This window comes from Gracilinanus agilis, chromosome 3 (assembly GCF_016433145.1).
Source record: "Gracilinanus agilis isolate LMUSP501 chromosome 3, AgileGrace, whole genome shotgun sequence".
NCBI lineage: Eukaryota > Metazoa > Chordata > Mammalia > Didelphimorphia > Didelphidae > Gracilinanus > Gracilinanus agilis.
In genome coordinates, this window is record NC_058132.1 from 410,837,228 (window position 1) to 410,858,713 (window position 21,486).

Genomic DNA, 21,486 nt, shown 5'->3' on the forward strand with positions numbered 1-21,486 from the left:
ACAAAAGCAATGTAATTTACCAGAAAAGAATTCAGAACAGATCATAAATGAAGTTACTTGGCCCCCTAGTGGTAGCTGCTAGCCTTTTAGTCTCATTCATTCCCTATGCCCTTGCTGCCCACACCCCATCCTCTGCCTCAATCCCCTAAATTCTGCCTCCTCCTGTTGATTCAATATAGGTTTTAGCCTCTGCCTTTCTTTATCTCCTTCTTGTACAATCCTCAACTGAAAAGTTAGTTCCATCCTCTGTGTTGGCCTAGACAAGACTCAATCAAGCACTGAAAATAATTCTGTCAAAGTAATTAAAGCTCTCTATAGTCATGTGAAAAAATGTTCTAAATACAAATTAAAACAACTCTGAGGCACCAGTTCACACCTATCAAATTGGCTATTATGACATAAAAGGAAAATGACAAAACTTTGAGGGGATGTAGGAAAACTGAAACACTAATGCACTATTGGGGGAGTTGTGAACTGATTCAACCATTCTGGAGAAAATGACCCATTGATACCATTTCTAGGTTTTTATCTCAAAGAGATAAATTAAAAATGAGGAAGGATTTATATGTACAAAAATTATTTAAAGCAGCTCTTTTTTGTGAAGGCAAAGAATTGGAAAATGAAGGAATATTCATGAATTTGGGAATGGCTGAGTAAGTTATAGTGTATGACTATAATGGAATACTATTGTGCTGTAAGAAATGATGAGCAGAAGGAGCTTAGAAAACCTGGGAAAAATTACATGAATTGAAGCAGAGTGAAATACACTAACAAGAAGAATACAATATAGCAACATTATATGACAAATAACTGTAAATAACTTAGCTATTCTCAACAATATCATAATCCAAAACAATATCTGCTTTCAGAGAAAGAACTAATGGAGCCTGAATCTAGACCAAAGCAAACTTTTTTTCACTTTCCTAATTTTTTTTTGCCTGAGTTTCCTTCCACAAAAGGATTAATATGGAAAGGTGTTTTATGTGATTTATACATGTAAAATCTTTATCAGATTGCTTACCATCTCAACAGGAGGAGGTGGAGGAAGGGAGTGATGGAAGGAATTCAAGACTCAAAATTCTTTTTAAAATGTTGGAACCTTTTTTACATTTAATTAGGGGAAGACAAAATAAAATAAAATTTAATAGGAAGATAATTCTGATTTCAGGCTCAAACTCCTGTTTGTTCACTGAATTGAACTTAGCTCCTTCTATGGCTCTGATTTTTCAGAGGCATGTATTGCTCCATCTTGTCTCCTGGGACAGTGACCTTCAGGAGCTGGCTGTGACCATCATTGCTTCTCTGACAGGCCAGAGACAATGATTTCAAGCCTCTGATTACCAGAGCTTAAGTTATTAGCTTCTGCCTCTGCAGTCACGCCCTTGGACAGAGCACCCACAGATCTGCTCCAGGTTTTTTGAGATCAAGCTGGGTACAGGTCTATATCTCTACAACAATACAATATGTATCAGGCCTCATGCCTATAAAAGGAAAAGACTTCTGCAAACAATATTCTCTGTCTTTCCCTTATACATGCTTTATGAAGGAGAAATGGGAAGGCAAAGAGAGTGGGAAAAGCATTTATATACCACCTACTAAGTGCCAGGCATATATCTCATTTGACCCTCACAACAAGAGAGATGCTATTATGATCCCATTTTACAGTTGAGGATATGGAGGCAGACAGAGAGTAAAAGTGACTTGCCCAGGGTTACATAGCTAGTAAGTATCTGAGCCAGATTTGAATTCAGGTCCTGACTCTTGATGTGACTCCAGGCAGCTAGGAGACAGAGTGGATAGAGTGCTGATCCTTGAAGTCAGGAAGACTCATCTTGAGTTCAAATATGGCTTCAGATGCTTAATAGCTGTGTGACCCTGGGCAAGTCACTTAATCCTTTTTGCCTCAGTTTCCTCATCTGAAAATGATCTGGAGAAGGAAATGACAAACCACTCCAATAACTCTGCCAAGAAAACTTCAAATCAGGTCATGAAGAGTCAGATAAAACTGAATAAATTCCTGATTCCAGACTTAGGACTCTCTCCAACATTTTTTTTAATAAGAAGGAAACATCCTCTTGAAAGTGCTAGAAGCAAAGATATGGTGAGAGACCCAAATTACCTCTCTATATTGCTGCTGCTCAAGAGTCACATGTTCTAGGTACACAATTCTTGTCTACCTGCATGTATCCAGGCATAGAAGACAATGCTGCTGGGGAAATAGAGGGTTTAAAAAAAAAAAAGAAAAAAGAAAGTCCTTAGCATGGCATCCATCAGATTACATTTTTATAGCATTTTATGGGGTAAGACCTTTTATCTCAGCAACACTGAGAGCATAAATATTATGACCATTTTGCGGACAATGAAACTAAAGCTTAGAGGGGGTTCAATAACTTGTTCCAAGTCACATACATTTAGCAGATGTGAGAACTGGAACCATCTCTTTCCAACTACTAAACTATCAGTTCAATCAAACTTGTATATTTGCTATCCTCCCCAAAGTCCCAATACTCTCCCTCGAGGTCTTGTCCTTAAGAATCATTCAAGGGGGCAGCTGGATGGCTCAGTGGATTGAGAGCCACGACTAGAGACGGAAGGTCCTAGGTTCAAATCTAGCCTCAGACACTTCCTAGCTGTGTGATCCTGGGCAAGTCACTTAACCCCCATTGCCTAACCCTGTAACAAATAAAATTAATATAGAAGGATATATAATAAAGATATTAGGGTTTAAAAAAGAATTTAAATTAAAAAGAAGAATCATTTAAAATCTCATCTCTTCCTCAAAGCTTTCTGAGCCCACAGTCTGCAAGCATTTCTCTTCTGTATTCATAAAAAGAGGTGAATACTAAGCTCTGCATTCAAGTTCCAGGTACTTACTAGCTCTTTGACCACAGACAAATCATTAACCTCTCTGGGCTTATATCCTCAGTTCACACTTATATTGCACCTACTATGTGCCAATCACTGTGCCAATACAATTTTTATCTCATTTGATTCTGACAACCACCCTGGCAGATAGGTGCTATTATTACCCCAATTTTAGAGATGAGTAAATGGAGGCAAAAAAAGTCACATGGCTTGCCCAGGGTCACATAGCAAGTGTCTGAAGCCTGATTTGAATTCAGGTCTTCCTGACTCCAGGTCTAAGACTTTATCCACTGTGCCATCTAACTGTCCCTCCCCCTCATGTCAAATGGGGAAAATAATACTTAAACTCCCTACCTAAAAGGACTATTGTATTATACATGACAATGTGAAATACTTTGTAAACTGTAAAGAACCATACAAATGTAAGTTCACTATCACTACACATTTGGCAAAAAGCATTGCTTTGTAATATCTCTTTTGATGCTATATGTTAGCATATCTTTTATATTGATATTTTTCTCTCCCATTACAATGTAAGTTCTTTGACATCAGATATAGCAGCAAACACAGAGAAGGACAGGATGATCTCTGTTCATTCTCTGGGTTTCTAAACTCCCAATATTCAAGCTTTGGAATAGAAGTTTCCAACCTGTGTGACTGTTATAGCCACTAAGGAATTCAATCTACGAATATGACTTCTGTTTATAGCAACTGGGAAACCAGATGAACAAGGGCAAGGAATATGCACCATCTTAACAGAAAAACAGGAGCTACAGTACTGAATTTCTAACATAGCTTCTTCAACTCAGGGTGTTATAAGGAATTGGAGCTAATGCAGAATGTTTGTTATGGGACCTATTTTGCATTTATGATCTACATTTCTAAGAAAACAGGTCAGTGAAGGAAGGAATAGAGAGTAAATCATTTGTGATTTATGTAGAAAAAAGACTCAAAGAATATGCACATTAGGGAGGAAAAAGTAAAAAAAAATGAAGAATCAGTGTCTCTAATTTGGTGCTATATATATCTTTATATAATTTTATATAACCTAGTTCTTTTTGCTTCATTCAACAATGTCTTGCTAAGTGTCTTCTTTATTAAAGAAATATTCCCAGTGAAGATGGGCATTACAGGAGATACAAGGATTAGTAAGACACAGGGACCTAAAAGAGAAAAAGCAAATACACAAACTACTGTAACATAAGGCACTTTGTGAGGAGTGTCATAAAAAATAGTACTAAAAAGAATTATATGCATTGAAGGACTGGTGGGGTAGCGAAATATCATTCAAATGGAGAGATCATGGGAGAAATGACACTTAACCACGGTCTTGAAAGTTGTATAAACAAAAAAATGTTAACAAACAAGTGAGGAGATTAGTGAGTACAAATAGAAAAAGTGGCATGAGAGATATGGAGGCAAGAAAGTAAAAAGCATTTTTAAGAAATAGGGAGCAGTCCAACTTGGCTAGAATATAGGCTATGTGTAGAAGAACAATGTGAAAAGGAATTTATGATAAAATTCAAGATCAGTTTCTGCCACTAGAATTTACAGAGAAATTATCCTTAAAGAACCTGATTTAGTGATCAAAGTAGACTATGAAAAGAATGTAGTTGGATTATGCTGTTTTCCAAGAAAATGATTTAAGCCTTTTATGGTTCTGCTTAGCTGTAAATACACTATCATTTCTCCTAAACAGGACTAAGTATGGCTTCCAAATTAAAGAAGGTGCCAAACTAAAACATCTCATCAATAACCTTGATTACATGAAAGTCCTTCAAACTATATGGGCTCCACCATAAAATGCATCCTGAAATCAAAATTTAATGGAAGGGTTCAGTGGATAGAAAGCCAGGCCTGGAGACAGAAGATCTTGGGTTCAAATATAGCCTCAGACACTTCCTAGCTGTGTCACCCTGGGCAAGTCATTTAACATCAAACTGCCTAGCCCTTATCACTCTTCTGCCTTAGAACCAGTATTCAGTATTGATTCCAAGACAGAAGGTAAGGGTTAAAAAAACTGAATGGAAAATATATTTAAAGTAATTAACCCTTTGCAATATGAATCCGTGTACACTTCCAGATCTAAAAGATGGACTACAACAGATTTAGAAAGTATTCTCAAAAAACACATGCTATAACAAAATACAACGTTGCCTTAGGCATTTATAGAATGATTAACATTTCACTGGTAAAAAGGAAGAAAAGTATTGCTGAACATGCTCAGAAAATGTGATCAACAGGTCACAGATGCTTCGAGTGCAAGCAAATAGCACTTCACCCTGAAGCAATAGTAAAAAAAAGGCTGAAAATCATTCTATGCCAGTTAGTAATGGTAGAACTACTCAAAACTTCCGATTTCAAATTCAATGCTCTTTCCACTATACCGAAATTGCTCATGTAACAACTGACACATCATACTTTTGCTACTTGAAAAATGCTTCATATCATTATGTTATTTTAGTCTTATAATTCTATGAATTGAGATTTCAGAAGACAAAGGATATTAGAAATCAGAATCTCTATGACATGTCTTAAATCACATGGTGAATGAAGAGTGGGAATCTGAACCTTGCTTTTCTGTCTCAAAATCTAGTATCGTTTCTGCTACCTAATAGCTGCTTTGAATAAGGGCCAAATTATAGTAAATCTTGAATAACAAAGTGTATGGTTTGGTTGATTTGGAGGCAAAGGGAGAAAGAAAGGTAGGTGATGGAAAACTACTCAAGTTTTTGCAGCAGGTGACTGACAATAAAGCTGAACTTTAGGAAGAATATTCTGATAAAAGGGAGAGAGACAAGTCAAGGAGACCACATAGGAGGCTATTTCATGAGTCTGTCCAACTGTAAGGAGATTATAATCTGTAGTACAGTCAGTAGTTTGTGACAGCAAGAGGGCTGGAATGAATTGATCTGAAAGTATAAAGAATTTATGAAATTTGGTGGCTAACTGGATGAAGAAGGTGTCAAAGAGCTATGGGATGCACCTAGGTAACTGGAATAAAAGTAGTTCCATTAACAAAAAATAAGGAAATCAGAAAGAGACAAATCAGAGAGACAAATTCCATTTTGGACTTGTTTTAACCTTTCTCTATTCTCCCTGCCCTATGAAAAAAGAAGTATATCACTTTGTTAACATAGAATATATAATCACCCACCATAATGAGGCCATATCAAGATAGCAACATACCACTTTTTAAGAAGATTCACCAGCCCTACCTCTAACTACTAGATAACCTCATCTCTTGCATTGCTGAGGAAATGATACACTCTTTTAGTTCAAAGATTCTTGAGCAAAGGTGGCTTGCATTCTCAAAAATTGGGCTATTCCTGGTCTAGAACATTATTATTTTTCTAGCTCTATAAAGTAATCCGTTGATAATCTGATTGATATGGGAATGAATAAGTAATATGATTTAGATAGGATTGTCATTTGTATTATATTGACATTGCCCACTCATGAATGATTAATATCTCCAATTTTTTAGGTTTCTGTTTCTGCAAAGAATGTTTCATAATTGTATTCATATAGTTTCTGTGTGTATTTCTTGGTAGACTCCCAGATATTTTATATACTGTGTAATTATTTTGCTCACTACATGCTGGTTTTTTTTTTGGTAATATATAGAAAGACTGATGGATTTTGTGAGTTAATTTTATATCCTGCTACTTTGCTGAAGTTAAGAGAAAAAATTTTAAATAACAAAATATGACTGCGAGTAAGTGTTCCTAAAATGTGCTCCAGGGACTACCAAGGGTCCCCAAGATGCTTTTGGGGGTCCTCTAAGTTAAAATTACTTTCATAATAAGATGTATTAACTTTAAATATGGTGAATATTGATAGACATAATACAAATAAACCAAAGCTTTTGCGGAGAGAGTCTTCTTATGATTTTTAAGTATGAAAAGGGGTTCCAAGACCAAAAATGTTTGTAACTGTTTATGTTAATGAATAGAAGATGAAAAATCTCAAGAAGAATAAAGAAAAAAGTGGGAAGGAAGTAGACCTATATTTCAAACTATAATCATCATCAGTATTTGGTACTATTAAGAAACATCAAGATGACAAAATCTAGGAAAGTCTTCATACTTGCACTGTTCATATGAGGATTGTAAGGATAGAGGAATAAGGAATATGGAAAAATGCAACGGTTGTCTTTAAAAGGAAGAGAGGAGAATTTAGCCATAAACCTTGGAAAAGATTCTAGAAGGGGAAGCTCTGCAGAGGAGGGTTTGGGGAGTTAACTGAGAAAAACTGTCATTCCTGAACTGTCCTTTCTCTAAGCTGGAAGGGATAACACCTGCTCCATCAAATTCCTGTAACCTGACTAGTTTTGTGGAAAAACTAGGAGGGTTTGGGCTTGGAAAATACCCTAGGAGGTTTCTCTGCAGTGCTGTGGACAATTGTGGCTGTGACAATCTGGCTGTGGCAATTTGGTTAAGGTAAACCAAAGGGTTTTACATCTGGGACTTTGGGTTTTACCTAAGAAGCCAAACCCAGGCTTAGGGAAGGACTCAGTCCACCTGTGAGTCCTGTCTCCTCAGTCTTTTAGAGACAATCTGGGATATTTAGTTTAGCAAGGTAATCAGATGGTTTTTTGGGGGGTTAGAATGAGCAGGAAGTGACTAAGAAGGGTTTAAAGAAGATCAGAAGAGCACTCTCAGCAATTCTGAGGGATTTATGGAAAAGAACGCTACCCACATTCAGAGGAAGACCTGCAGGAGTGGAAACAGAAGAAAAGCAACTGTTTGAACACATGGGTTGAGGCGGACATGATTGGGGATGTAGACTTGAAACTACCACACCAATACAACTATCAACAGTTTGGAAATAAGTCTTAATCAATGACACATGTTAAAACCAGTGGAAATGAGCATCTGCTATGGGGGCGGGGGGGGGGGTGGAGAGGGGTGAAGGGGAAAGTAAGAGTATGAATCATGTAACCAGGTTAACTTTTCTAAAAAATAAAAATTATTAAATGTTAAAAAAAAAAAAAGTGGGAGGAGATAGAGCCATGTAGACTTAGGACCTTTCCTACCATTTCCCTAACCTCAATAAGTAAAATAAACTTGGTTTCATATATATATATATATATATATTTTTTTCCATCACCAATCCATCTGGGTCCTTCCCAATCAATATATCTTCTTTGGGAGGTATATTTCTTTTTCAGGATGACATGGTTGCCTCTGAAACCCTTATCAGCAAATCATTAATGACTGGGAACCTGCTCATCTGTCCTATGGCTTTTTTGTTTTGTTGGTACTGATGGATCCTTATCTGAAAAATGTGGGTAACTGCCTTCCCTTTTCTGACAAAATCCACTTCCACTCAATTGGAGGAACCCCTGTGATTCTTCTTCCAGTGACCTTTCTTCCTTTCCTTCTCTCTGTCATGTTTGTCAACTTTCCAATCTCTTTAGATAAGTTTGATTCTTGTTTTGCCTTTTTTTTTTTATAGAGAAAGACATAACAACCAAGAATAGTACTAGTTTAAAATACAAATTCATTTACTCATTTTAGTTCACTAAAACAGTGCATATATGGTATCAATAGAATGCCAAAACACCAGATGAGAAATTAAATTCATATTGAATCATTTTAAGGTTCATTGGCAAAAGACCAAACAAGCTTGATAACTTGGTAAATGTAGATAACTGCTTACATCGAGATATTTTGCAGTGTGTAGACTTATCCTTTACTAGGCAGAACACTAATCTGGGTTTCTATTTCAAGGCACAATGTCTAGTAATCTAAATTTTCCTTGTCTAACACAATGACATATGGCTGTCCTCATACCACATACACAATCAAAGGTGGAATATAGAAGATTGGAGCCAGTATTGACCTCAGTCAGGAAGACATGAGTTTTAAGCCCTTCCTCTGCCATATATGGGTTTTTTGTATGATTCTGGGCAATAGTGCCCTAGGCAACTAAGATTATATTTTATAGATCAAACACCAACCTTCATTTCAAGAAGAATTTTCTCAATAGGGAAATTGTCAATTTGTCCCAATAGGTCCTAAACTTCTCTCTCTCTCTCTCTCTCACACACACACACTTATACATATACACAGAGAGTCCTACTCATTCAAATACATAGTTTTTAATGATTGTTCTATTAGAGCTAAAAATTTGTACTTAATTCAAATATCTCTTCATTTCAGCTTCCTAAATAAATCATAAATAAATAACAGAATCCAACAGATTATCTTTTTGCTTAATGTATCATATTCTAATAATGAAGTATTAATGTCTTATAATTTATTATTTGTTTTGTCAATTTTTCTTTGATTAGTTTAAGCATTAAGTTATTTAGGGCATATGAATTAAATATTCAATTTTCATTGCTATTGTTTTTATCATAATATAATAATAGCATTCTCTGTTTCTTTTCATACTTTCAGGGCTAAATTCAACTTGACTAGATATCCCATCTGCAACATCTCCCTTTCTTGAGTTGGCGGTTGTATGATATGTTTCTTAATCTTTTCAGTTTTAATCTCTATTTCTTTTTGCCTTAAATTTCTTGCTCCTAGTACCTATCTTTTGGGGTTGTAGAATGGACCAAAAACTACATTTTTAAACATTAAGAGCTTAATGCAAATATTATTGTTGGGTGTATTATTTTACCTCTCTGAATTTCAGTTTATTCAGTTGTAAACTAAGCGAGTTGAATTAAATGCTGTCTGAGATTCCTTCTACTTCTAATATTCTATGAATTTATCATCCAAAAAAATAAATCTAGAAAAGAAAAATGGGAAGTTCTCACCTTGATCATAGAGACTCAGAGAATTTCAGAGTTTATAGAGAGCATCAAGATTATCTAATCCAACTGTTTCATTTTATAGATGAGAAAACTAAGGCCCAAACAGGTGAAGTGATTCATCTAACTGATCATTAAGTTATATATTAAGTATTCTAGTTGAGTTCATGTGGTGTTGAACTGAGGAGGAACAAAACCAAAGAGTTATTTGAATTAAAAAAAATGTTTAAAATAAAAACCAAATGAACAAAACCTAGCTTCAGTCTTAATAGTCTAAATATAGCTATAATCTCAAAGAGAACAAAATAACCTCTATAAGAGAAAGAAAGAAGTCCTTAACTGTGAAATCTCTATTTGGTTTCAATACTTCCCTTTCTATTGTAAAAGGGACTTGGAAAAATGATTCTACATGGAAATATCATATTATACCTGCTGAAATCACTAGAAAAGTATTAGATTTGTTCAAGGCATTAATTTGCTTTTTTGTTACTTTGACATATGATTCCTACACAATCCTCTCTGGTAGCTTTGCTACTTTGGAAACAGTCTTACCTATCCACAAATGCTGCTTGATAGGGCTTTAAATATCCCTCTTTGTGAGACTATCTTCATGATTTGTATATTTTCTCTCTACTTTCAGCACAATACTTGGTTTCTTTAGAACTACCTGAAGATTAAGTACTAAATAGAAATGGAAAATAAGTTCATGAAGAAAAACTGTATCTGAAGCAAAAATGCTAATCATTATATTATAAATTTCAGTGAGAATGCTGATGGCAATTTTAAGTCTGGTATAATAAATCCAACATTAATTTCAATAAGGATCTAGGGAAGAGGAAAGAGAAAACAATGTAAGTAAAAGTACTTTTAAAATGCATTGTAATTTCTCAATAAAATAACATCCAAAGAATAAAATTTTGTTCTTTGACAATGTCAAAACTTGGCTCAAAGTTAATTAATGTTGTCATGGTATTATGTTATTTGGAGAAATGCTTCTCTCTTTCTAGGAGGGGAAGAAAAAGCTTATTTTTATTTTCTATCACTACCATATATCCTATTCAAGGACCATAGAGAGAGTGTTTTACTATCTCATGTGTAAATGGAATTAGCTCGCCCTCATTCAGTCCAACCATAATCTTCCCATTTTCCCCTTTTACACTCATAAGCAACAGCTTTCCTGTTTTGATGATTATTAGTATTTATAAAGAAAAAAAATGAAGGCAATTCTTCATTCTCACAAATGAATTGCATTTCAAATGGATAGCACTACCCCCATCACTTAAAATGCTTTTTAAACAATTATGCATGAAAAAGTGTACACCAAGGGGTCTATTTTGCTTCTACTGATGATGACTATTACTGCAACCAGTGACAAGTTTACAGGGGTAGGAGAACAGGCACTCCATAACGTGTAAGAAGAAGAGAATGAAGCATATGCAACCTGACTACATTTTTTTAAAAAAATGCAGCCAGAAATATAAACACTATTATCAAATTTCTTCACTTTAGCTATTATATTTGACTGAAAAGCCTACTTTTTATTTCTCTTTGTAATTGTCTTAGGCTTCAGATAGTCTAATGATAGCTACCAACATATTAAGCCATTGCCTTTTTCTTTTCTCCTTTTTAGTGTTTTAAATAATTTATTGCTGGAGGAGGATATTCACCCCTCCCAAAAAAGAAAAGAATTTAGGAAGGGGAAAAATTCATGAAAGAAGAACATCATTTTACTTTTTTCTTTAAGGAATTTTGAAATTAGGAAATTACAATAATAACATTTCTTTGGTGCTTTAAGGTGTCCAGAGTGATTTTTTAAAGTCATTTCATTTGATCCTCACAATAATGATATGAAGTAGGTATTTCTACATGTTAATTTTCATGTGGAAGATATTGTAAATTTTCAGTTGAATTCAGTTGAATTCAGTTGAATTTGCCTATGATAATGGCAAAGAAGATATTTTAATCTTTTCTACCCATTTCCTCCAAAAGAGACATAGGAGGAAAATCAGGATCTTCTAGATATTTTATATGCAACCTAAGTCTCAGAGCCCATGTGTTTGATACCTAAGTATAAATTACTAAAAATAGTGTTATAAGAATGCCTGAATTTTGCACTGTAATATAATCTGTTTCCAAGCTACTAGAATCAACAACCATAGATAGAGGGCATAGTTTAAAGAACTTAAAAAATCATAAACTGGAATCAGGTATTATGTTAACCATATTATTTTATAACTCAAACATTCTTTCCAGCAGAAAATAAAATTATTTCAATTCTTACCCCCCAAAGTTATAGGCATGCAAATAAATATACTGAATTTTAAGACCAGTGAGCAGTATGTATTGGTGATTATTAAATGTTGATACTCATTTTACCTTTCATATTAAATGACAAATCAAAATCTGAGCATAGTCAAGTTTGGTATTGTTCTTATAGCATCATTTGCCTCAGGACAGAGGTTTGGGACCTGATTTGTTCAAAGGTTAGTTACTATTGGAGAGGTAAGGTTAGATGAATAGAGAGAAAACCTAGGAAATGATCAAAATGTTAAAGGTTGAGGCTTGTATTTATCCTGTTGTATTTATTATAGCTTATTTGGTGTTATGGCCTTCTGTTTACCTAATATAGCTTTAAGAATTTCTAAGATTTTATATATATATATATATATATATATATATATATATATATCCTTTTCAAATTAATCAGGAAAATGCAAGATTTTATCAGATAACAAGAATTTTCTTGATTTACTCTACAATTACATTAGCAAAATATAATTCAAGTCTTAGTTGAGAAAATATGTACATATATGAAACATGCATCTTAAGTCATAGAAACTTAATTAATGTGTTTTTGATTTGCAGTGTTATCTTGTCTCTCTAAAGTGGCTGAGTAGTCTCATTGATTGCAAATTCGAGGAAAGATAATCAAATTTTTGCTAAGAAGTATAGGCAACCATTGATTTAGAATACAGCTGATGTTATTTTCTCCTTTTCTAAATATCACTGGTATACAATTATAGAATTCACAAATTATTTGCATAGGCACAAATATTTTTTCTTAATTTATGTTACATGTCAGTAAAATTTAATCATTTATACTGCTGATTTTTATATAATTATTTATATAGCTGTGTTTAATTACAGAATTACACAGTTATTAAGTGCCTCAGATTATAATTTAGGTTTTCCTGAGTTCAGGCCTAGTAGTACTCTTATCAACTATACCACCTAGGTGTCCTCTATCCAGAATTTAGGCAATAAGGAAAAATGAGACTTTATATTGGGGGTAAATGGCTACATTTATAAAACTCATTTATACTTTTAAAATGCTTGAATTTAATTTAAACTAAGGCACTTCTTTCCTTCACAGCTAAAATTATAGGATACAATAATTGGGGGTAAAGGGAGTGGAGTTGAGTGTGTGTTCTAAGTAAGTCAGAGAGAGAATTTCATATATTTCTAATGCTATGTAAGTTTCTTGAGGGTAGGGACAGGGTTGTGTATTTGTATCTCCAGTATCTAGTACTAAAAAATTATAAATATTTAATAAATTCTTGTTAACTGACTGATTTCATTATTACAAAGGACTGGTACAAAGACTTAAATAACAAGGGGTCTCAAACCACCACTGTGTGTGACCTACGTCTTAAATCAGACAACTTCAGACATTAACCTTACAAGCTTCAGTTTTGGATTACTCCTACCATCCATTCACTGCTTTTATGCCTACTAATGTGCTGCGGAGTAAAGCTGAAGAAAATCCCCAAATGGGGCAGGTGGGTAGCACAGTGGATACAGCTCCGAGCCAGTAATCTGGAGCACCTGGCATCAAATCTGACCTCAGATACTTCCCATGTCGTTCTGGACAAGTCACTTAATCCCATTTGGTTAGCCCTTGCCTTTCTGTTACTAAGACAGAAAGTAAGGGTTTAAAAAAAAAAGAAAGAAAAGAAAAATCACAAAACTATGCTGAATGGATAGATCCATTCCAGGTACATAATCATATCTTCATGTCTTCAGTGGGCCAAAGCAATCCTTTCACATCTCCCTGTTCAAGTCACTACTAACCACAGAATCATTTCCAAACCTTTGCATCCTTTCTCAAGCATCTTCTCCTATCACCATTCTTTTAGCTTAGAATCCTTCTCCTCTTTTATCTCCTGCCTCTCATCTCATATCCCTGGGATGCCTCTCCTTACTAACTCCTCCTTCATTCTGGTCTCACGTGGAAAGGTGTCCTCTCTCCTTGTCAAGGAAAATTCCTCTATGTGCATAGCAACATCCTCATTCAACTAAAACTTCTTTTTCCAAAATTACCATTAACCACTTCTTAGTCTTAATTCTTTTTTACTTCTTTCCACTCTCTTCTCTTTGATATTACACTCTTCTCTCTCTCTCTCTCTTTTTTTTGTAACACTGATCTCTTACAACAGCACATCCCTTCATCATCTTGTTGATTCCTTCTAGGCACTATTTTATGGGGAAAGTTCCAGGCCAACAAACCTTTATTCTCCTCCCAGCTCTGCTTCTGACTCTGGACTTCAATACCATGTCTCAGCTACTGTCTCACTCTGGACCTTTCTTTAATGCTTGGGACCCTTATCTGGAACATTTCTCTCTCCCTGCAGCCTTCTTCCCCTGGAACACCTCTCCAGGATGTCACTATGACCACTACTAAGCTCTTTCCTAGGGCCTCCATTCCTTTCTAGGGGACTGGTCTAGGCTGGCCATGACCTTCTTAGTTCTATTTTGGACTTGTCAGACTTCAATACCTGCCTCTCCTTCTCCTTTTCAATTCCCTCTTTTGTGTTGCTCTCTCCCATTAGAATTTAAGTTCTTAGAAGGCACAGAATGCCTTTTTGTTCCTGTTTGTACCTTCAGCACTTTGCACCATACCTAGTCTATAGCAAATATTTAACAAATGTGTATTGTCTTCCCCTGCCTAACGTCCCTCTAGACTCCCAGTCTCAAATCTTCAATGCCTATTGATCATCTCAAACTGTAGACACCTTAAATTCAATATATCCAAACTTAAAATCATTATCTTGTCTCCCCAAACTTCTCTCCTCTTCCAACTTCCCTAGTACTAATGAGAGTACTAACATCCTCTAAGTCTCCCAGCACAAAACCTAGGCATTATCCTCCAATCCCAACTCTCCAATGCCAATTCAGCTCTCTTAGTCTATCTGTAGCCAAGTTCTGTCTTTTCTATCCATCTCTCTTACAGAGGTCCTCAATGCCTTCTGGCTGGTTTTCCTGCTTCAAATTTCTCCCCACTCTAGCCCATCTTCCATTTGGCTGTCAAATTCATCTTCCTAAAGAACAGGTTTGACCATGTAAACCCCAGTCTTTCATTCAATAAATGCCAGCGGTTCTCTATTATCTGTAAGGTAAAATATAAAACCTTTTAGGTTGTCTTTTAAAGCCTTCAAAATATTTCCTTTTCCTTCCTTTGTAGTCATATTGCATTTTATTCCCCTCTATTTGGTTTGCCATCCAGTAACACTTTGCCTCCTTGCTGTTCCTCAAACAAGTCATTCCATCTTCCAAATTATGCTTGAAACTCCCTCCTGAGCTCATTGAAAGTGGAGACTGGTTTTTGTCTTAGTTATTTTTCAGTGCTTAATACAGTGGCCTGTATTTAGTGACTTGACAACTTTTTCATGTAATGGTATATTGGATGGCATATGGATGTGTGTGTGTGTGTGTATATATACATGTATATATATACACACACATATATATCACCCAATAAGGAATGTTAGCCTTAACTACCTAAACTATATTACCCAAATAGAGGGGATTAGTTATTTATACATAAACACAAACATGTGTATATACATGTATGTCTTACATTGATTCATATATGTATGTAGAGAAATATTCAATTTTTAAACACAATTTTTAAATATAAAAGCCACACGCTTATACATGGACTTTAGTTAAGGGATAAATTCTCTTTAGCCCAACAATCTAAAACACTAAAGTAGTCTTTGGCTTCTCTCTGTCTCAGTGCACAGGTTAAAAGGTTCTTGAATCCCATTCTGAAGATCTTATTAATTTTCACCAATGCCGGATGAACAAAATAGAAAAGACAATTTCATGTATCACAGAATGTCAGGACTGAAAAATGCCTTACAAATCCTTTAGTCTGACTTTCTTATTTTACAGAGGATAAGTAACTGGCACTTTCAGGCCTGGCTTATCACAAAGATATTCCAGGTATGTTTCCTCTTTCCTTCATTGGGAAAAGGTCAATATTTTCATAGGCTATCTATATTGTAAAACTCATTTTTGCAAAGCATGTCTTTGCTTATGTGAAAGATGTAAGGCCAACATAAGTTAGGCTTTGATGACTTACTCTACTTCAAAATATAGATAGAAAATAGGTCTGAGAGTTTAATGCACCTACTTAGATGTGAATCATTATTCCACAGGGACTTTTTTTAGAAAAGCAATCTTCAAATATAGAATCTAGATAGTTGATGTAATCCCAAAGTGCAAGCTCAAAAAACTCCACCCTTTTGGGACATGTTCACTTAGAAAGAAAAAGTTTCAAAGGTAAATTTTTTTCTACTGTGCTAATTATTAAAATCTTGTGTCCAAATATTATCTAGCTGAATACATGTAGATACAAATTTTAAATGAGAAATTAATACCATTCATTATTAAAACTTCTTTTTCTCCCTGTCACCAATGGTTTTTTTAATGAATGTTTGATATATTAAGTACCACAATCAATTTTATTAGTACTCTTCTTGTTAACTGATTTTACTCTAACATAATAATAAGTTCCCTGAATAGACTAAATGCAGTAGCATTTTAGAATTTTTTCCTATCATCCAGTCAACCAATTCAGACAATTTAAAAATATGACACCACATATAGCCATTCGTGTAATTTTAAAATGGGCTTCCAAGAGGGGTCTATGACACTTCTGAGAGACTTAAAAAAAATTAGATTTAAGGTCTAGTCAGATACTATGTGATCATGAACAAATCAACTAATTTTTTGAGCCTTAGTTTTCTTATCTGTAAAATAAAAACAATACTTTCACAATCTACCTCGTTATTTTTTTTGAGGGAAAACATTTTGTAATTCTTTTTTTTTTTTTTAATCTAAGAATCAACACTGCGTATTAGTTCGAAAGCAGAAGAGCAGCAAGGGCTAGGCAATAGATGTTTAGTGACTTGCTCAGAGTCACACAGCTAGGAAGTATCTGAGGCCACATTCGAAACCAGAATCTCCAGTTTCTAGGCCTGGCTTTCAATCCACTAAGCCACCTTAGTTGCCCCCATTTTGTAATTCTTAAAGTGCAATATAAATGTGAATTGCTATTCTCATCAACAATCACTTTACTGCCCAGGGCCTCAGTTTTATGATCTATAAAAATAATTGCCTATCCTATAAGAAGAAATGAAATTACACATATTATTACAGGAACACACTTTATGTGACAATACAGCACTAATAATAACTAGTTTTTTAAGATAGGTCTTTAATAGCTCTTTAAGGTTTGCCAAGTGCTTTATAAATATCTCATTTTATCCTCACAACAACCCAAGGATATAGGTTCTTGTATTATCCTCATCTTATGAGGAAACTGAGACAAAAAAAGAGGTTAAGTGACTTGCCCAGGGTTGTATAGCTAGTAAAGTTCTGAGGCTAGATTCAAATTCAAGTCTTCCTGATTCCAGGTTGAATCAACTGTCACTAAGGCACTAAAGGCAGGGAACCATCTTGTGATTTTTATCAGTGTAGGAAGTAGAAAGAATATCAGAAGACCTTTTGGGTCTTTAATCAGCTACTATTTGGCCATAGACCCCTTAACCTGTTCAAGATTTGATTTCCTTGTATATAATCTTGGAAAATAGCTCTATAACCAACCTCACATGATTCTCATATAACATGAAATCACTGTAAATAAATGCTAGGTAGATAATCTTGGAAAAGACACTTTCTTGTGATTCTTTCATCTGTAAAATGGAGATAATATTTGTATTATCTTTGGATTGTGGCAAAAAAAAAAAAAAGCATTCTGTAACCCTTGAAAGCCCCAAAATATGAGCTACTATTATTACTTTTTCAGAAGTTGATTTTCCCATTAGAATGCATGTTCTTTGAGGGCAGAGGTTGTTTCACTTCTTTCAGGACTTAGCACAAACCTCACATCTCCTTAAGTGCTTAATTAATACTTGTGGACAGTTGACTGGCTGACTTCGTAACAGAATGTGTCCCATAAATAGAGCAAGTTACAAACAATGACAAAATGTTTGTTTCTCAGGTATAAGGACTCAGATTTTAAAACGCTACTGTAGCTGGCAGGTAACCCTGGTTTAGGTGTGCTTTGGTCCTGGGCAACAGCAACAAGCAGCCAACTCCCAGAAGCATCTGTAACCAATACAATTTCAGGCCCTGTAGAATTAGAAATGGGCAACTAGCAGCCCTAGAACTAAACCTTAGAAAAATGCAATATGCCCTTGATGGTTTCTTCAAACCTCGGGTAAGAGAAACCACCCGGATTTGGAAGGCTTACGGAGGTGTCACTGAAAGCCTCCCCAGACCCAAGGATCCGCTCCCCCAAGAAACCCCCCTTCATCCCCTAGAGGAGGCATCTTTCACGTGCCTGTCAGAGGCTGCCTCCCCATACTCCCCAGTGCTCCTGATGGACCCAGCCCCGGGAAACCTGTCACCTCCATCGCACCCGGTCCTCTCCCATCAACCCCATTCTCCACCACCCTGAGCCCTCACAGCGCAACAAGTGCCCCCACGCCTCGCCTGCCCTCCCCCCACACCTCACCCCCCACGCACACGCACACGCACAGCAGGGGTCCGCGCGGTAGTGCCCTGCCCTTCGCTGCCAGGTGCAGCCGCCTCCCTCCCAGGAACTCAGCACAAGGAGGTGGGGGTGGGGGGCCGCAGGCTGCCCGTCGCCCTCTCCGCCCCTCTTGGGTGCCCCACTCGAGTCTCACCCGGCACAGGCTGTCCACAAAGACGCGTGGGTCCAGGTTGCAGGCGATGAAGGCGCTGGGCAGGTCCTGCAGGTCAATCTCCTCCATCTCACAGTCAATGAAGCTCCAATCCCCCCCGCCCTCGTCCCGGGCCTCCGCCCCCTCGAATGGGGAGAAGTGCTGTTGCGTCGCCCCCAAGCCCGGTGGCACTGCCTCCTCCCCTCTCTCCTCCCCTTCCACCGACGCTGCAGCGGAGACGGTGACCACCGTCGCCCCGCTCTGGGGCTCCAGCACGCCGCCCTCCATCCCTGCCAGAGCGGGACGCGGACCCCGGCAGGACGAGGCGGGGCTGCGGCGAGTCTTCCTGGGGGGGAGGAGGGGGAAGGGAGGAGGGGGAGCAGGGGACTGAGGCTGGCGAGCGCGAGCGCTGGAGCGTAAGCCTCCAGCACCTAGTCGTTGGGCTAGGGGCGCGAGCGCTGCTTCGGGCTCCGCCGGCTCCTTCCCACTGTTACCGCCTCAGCCAGACTCCGGTTAACCTCCTCGTCCCCGAGACTCCATCTGAAGAAGCTGCCTCCCAAGCTCAATCACTCCACTTTCCCTGGAGCCGGGCTGGAGGCGTGCAAATCAGCCTGGGCCATCCCTTTCCTGGAGAAGAGGTCATTTCATAGCGGGTTCTTTAAGTTAAGATGGGAGAGAACGCTTTCTTCTTGACTATACCTTCTGAGAGCCAATAAGATACAGAAATTCTTCTCACGTGATCGAGACTCGCATCATATCTGTGAAGCCGCTGATGCTGCCATGTTGGGTTTGGGCGGAGGCCTCTTACTGGAGTCTCAATCCCTTCGGGAGAACGCTGGACAGAGCCCGGCTGCTGGGAGGGGAGGGGTACGCTGTTTCGGACCCTAGTTCTTTCATGCCACGATCTCCAGGGTTAGAGTAGTGAACTGCAGTGTGAAAATGGTCGACACCCTGGTATCCTGGTATTTTGGTAAACGTTTAACTGCACACTCAGGGTTGTTGGTTTTTTGGGGGGAAGGGGGGGGCACAGTATTGCACGCTTAGGATATCAAGTTAGTTTATATTAATATTTTCTCCATCCTTTTCATAAGTCTAGATAAATAATAATATAATAAATCAAGCCTTGATTTTAGTTGTAGGTGTAAATGCACACACAGAGAACTTAACAATCGGTTTCCTGACTCTAAATCCAAACTTGGCTTGTACTCTTCCAAACGTTTTCAAATATGAAGACTGATTTTTAACTCCGCAAAATTCCTGCGGAGATTATCACTGTGGGAATAGTTGTACTATTTGTATTTGTTGTCGTTCAGTTCTATTGAACTCTTCGGAAATTCCCCCCATCCTAATGGTGGAAATTCTTCAAGGCTGTGGAAAGAGAAATAAAATATAACAAATCATAAAAGACAAGGTAAAACAGAGATCATCCTGGCCACTGCTGTAACAACCCTTTGTTGCAGTTTTGTCTAAATGGACTTAACAATTATAAAAATAGTTGGTCATATCTGTGTCTTGTTCTTCAGTGGCTAATGTTTTCTCATTCCAGTAACAAATCCTGCCAGCTTCGTGACAAATATCTCTTCGGAAACCCTTCTTTTTACCTTAACTGAGTCTTAATTTTTCCTCTCCCTCCATCAAAAATGTTAGCTTCACTATTCTAAGTTGGGACTGAATGTTACTGATTTGCCTGTGTGCTCTTAGTGAACCTGAAAAGTTATAAAAAAAAAAAATCTGTACTTTAGTAAACTGAAACTATCAGTAGACATTCTTCCTTATCATGTTAATAAATTTATTTACTTCTAATTTGGCTCTTTGACACCCCTGCTTCCCTAGAAGGCCTCCTTCCTCACCTCTCCCAAGAAGTCTTATTCCTCTGTGGAGAGAATTCCCCAACTTTGGCTATTTTAAAATAAATTTATGTTTTATTCATTCCATCAGCATCTATATCTCCTTATCTTCTACATACAGGAGGATAATGTGTTTGCTATTTATCAATTCCCAGAATTACTGCAAAAACTAAACAAAACAAAAAACAATGTGAGTGGGGCTTCAGATGAAGAAGCCAATGCTTAGGGCTCCTTTCTCTCATTTGAGAATAAGGGTTGGAGAGGGTTTGAACTAGATCACTATAGTAATAGTGCTTGTACACTCCACTTTTTCAAAATGTTTTTACATTATGCCCTTTGCTCAAAAAATTCTGTGATTCTAAGTATCTGAGTGTTTGCTCTATAACCAGCATGGTTCTAAGTGATGAGAACAATGAACAAACACATGCAAAGAAAGCCAGATTTATGGCTATTATAGAACATACAATCTGAGTTATAATAAAGTGCTAATTTGGGTAAAACTACAGGCCAATAAATACAAGAATAATATGCAGTAGAGGGGGAAATTCACATTGTGACCTAGACAATCATTCAGTAGCTATCATTATTGATCTAGCTGAAAAGATTAAGGCATGCATAGACTTAAAAAGATCAGAACTCGTAGGAATGTATGTGTGTGGAGGGGGATGTTCTCCATTATGACTACTAATATTGCATAGCAATAGTATCACCTTAACTTCAGTCAACCGTTTTAAAATGTATGTTGTTAATAGAAGTGGAGAAAAAACAAGAAAATATGTGTTGGAATCAGCACAAATGCACCTCACAATTAGAAAAACAATTATAAATAAACCTATAGTAATGTTAAATTAAAAACATAATCATCTTTAGGATAGTATATTTACTCCTTGGGTGCCTCCTATTGAAGACTACAAAGGTGCCTCCTATTGAAGACTACAAAGGAAGCAAGCATAAAAATATACCAATAAATTATAATCAGTGTTAATGGCAAAAATAGACTTTCAAAACAATAATATAGAATTATTTCTATTTGGGC

The 21,486-nt window shown here is 36.8% G+C and overlaps 1 protein-coding gene across 1 annotated transcript in view; it reads right to left on the reverse strand.

Annotated features, from left to right (window-relative positions):
- RCAN1 (regulator of calcineurin 1) overlaps nt 1-18,891 on the reverse strand; it is a 110,172-nt gene extending 91,281 nt beyond the window's left edge. The window contains exon 1 of the mRNA XM_044670237.1: nt 18,607-18,891. Within this exon, the coding sequence (XP_044526172.1) occupies nt 18,607-18,891 (285 nt within the window). The remainder of the gene's footprint in view (nt 1-18,606) is intronic.
- Between the last annotated feature and the right edge of the window lie 2,595 nt (nt 18,892-21,486).